At 38.1% G+C, this 1,285-nt stretch overlaps 1 protein-coding gene across 1 annotated transcript; it reads left to right on the top strand.

Moving 5' to 3' along the window:
• Positions 1–524: 524 nt before the first annotated feature.
• LOC129579924 (cuticle protein CP14.6-like) lies at positions 525–939 on the top strand (the record flags this gene model as incomplete). The annotated part of the gene is made up of 1 exon (XM_055470110.1): positions 525–939. A coding segment is annotated over one exon (415 nt), but the record flags the coding sequence as incomplete, so codon positions are not given.
• Positions 940–1,285: the final 346 nt, after the last annotated feature.

Genomic DNA, 1,285 nt, shown 5'->3' with positions numbered 1-1,285 from the left:
GTATGTTCGAAGGTCGTTGATGGTCAAAATGTCTTTCTTCTTCTTTCCTTCATTTTCAAGCTAAATCTTGATTCTTGGCATCAAACCATTTTATAATGAATTATTTATACAGCCGGGATAGGACCGGACCGGTATCCGACTTTCGTCGAACATTTTCCCATTTTGGTCAAGCAAAATCAATTTTACCTATTTTATTGCGTGGAGATTAAAAAATATAAAGGTCAACCGAAATTTACCACCAAAGATATCGTATCACCGTTGGTTGATTTTTTGGTATATATACAGCATCCTAACTGAGGCAGAGCATAGAAGGAAACAAAAACAATCAACCAAAATGAAATTCGTTGTGAGTATCGAAAGAAGTTTATATAATTTTCGATAAATTGAGTCAAAATAGAGCTTTGTGAATAGAATAAATGAAAATATAGAACAAAACCGATTTTTGATACAGAATTGAAGAAAAAAAAACAAGTGTAATGTTTTGAAGTAAATTGAGTTCTAATCGGATCTTATTTTGATTTCAGGCCATTGCATTGTTCGCTCTCGTTGCTGGCTCATACGCCATCGACCCACTCGCCCTTAAAACACTCGTGTTCGGTCCCCACCATGCTAGCTCTGACGCCACCGCTCAAGTCTTGCGCAACGATGCCGTCGTCAACCCAGACTCATTCAACTACGCTTATCAAACCTCAAACGGAATTGCCACCAAGGAACAAGGTCAATTGAAACAAATCGGTTCAGAAGCAGGCATTGCTGTTAAAGGTGATTACGCTTACACCTCCCCAGAAGGCGAGAAGGTCCAATTGAGCTACATTGCTGACGAAAACGGTTTCCAACCCACCGGATCACATTTGCCAGTCGCCCCAGCTATCCCAGCCCGAATCGCTCGTGCTTTTGAATACCTCCAACATGCCGCTCCACAACCTCAGATTTTTAGATGTAATCGAAATTTGTTCACACATGTGTTGAAATCTTGTGTCGGAAAATAAGCAATAGCAACCTAATCGTGTAGGATGAACTAGTCTTGTCGTGCACCAACTGCGATTGCTATCCATTCTCAAAATACAATAAACCAGCTGTCGAAATTATATAATGATTTTTTTTATTCTTCTGCTCTTCCGTCTTAATTTCGAAAAATTGTCAGATAAATGTTTTAATTGTTTTTTTTCTGCTGACTCATCATTGACAATAATCGAAAAAATTTATAAATAGTGCATATAAAAAAAAATGACTGGTGCATTGTTTTAATTGTTGAGCGATGATTTGAGATCAAGTACAATGCCCT

Source organism: Sitodiplosis mosellana, unplaced genomic scaffold (genome assembly GCF_009176505.1).
Source record: "Sitodiplosis mosellana isolate CC-2019 unplaced genomic scaffold, AAFC_SMos_1.0 Smas_scaffold_6781, whole genome shotgun sequence".
NCBI classification, from domain to species: domain Eukaryota; kingdom Metazoa; phylum Arthropoda; class Insecta; order Diptera; family Cecidomyiidae; genus Sitodiplosis; species Sitodiplosis mosellana.
The sequence above is the reverse complement of the archived record's forward strand: the minus strand, read 5'-3'. Positions and strand labels throughout refer to the sequence as shown.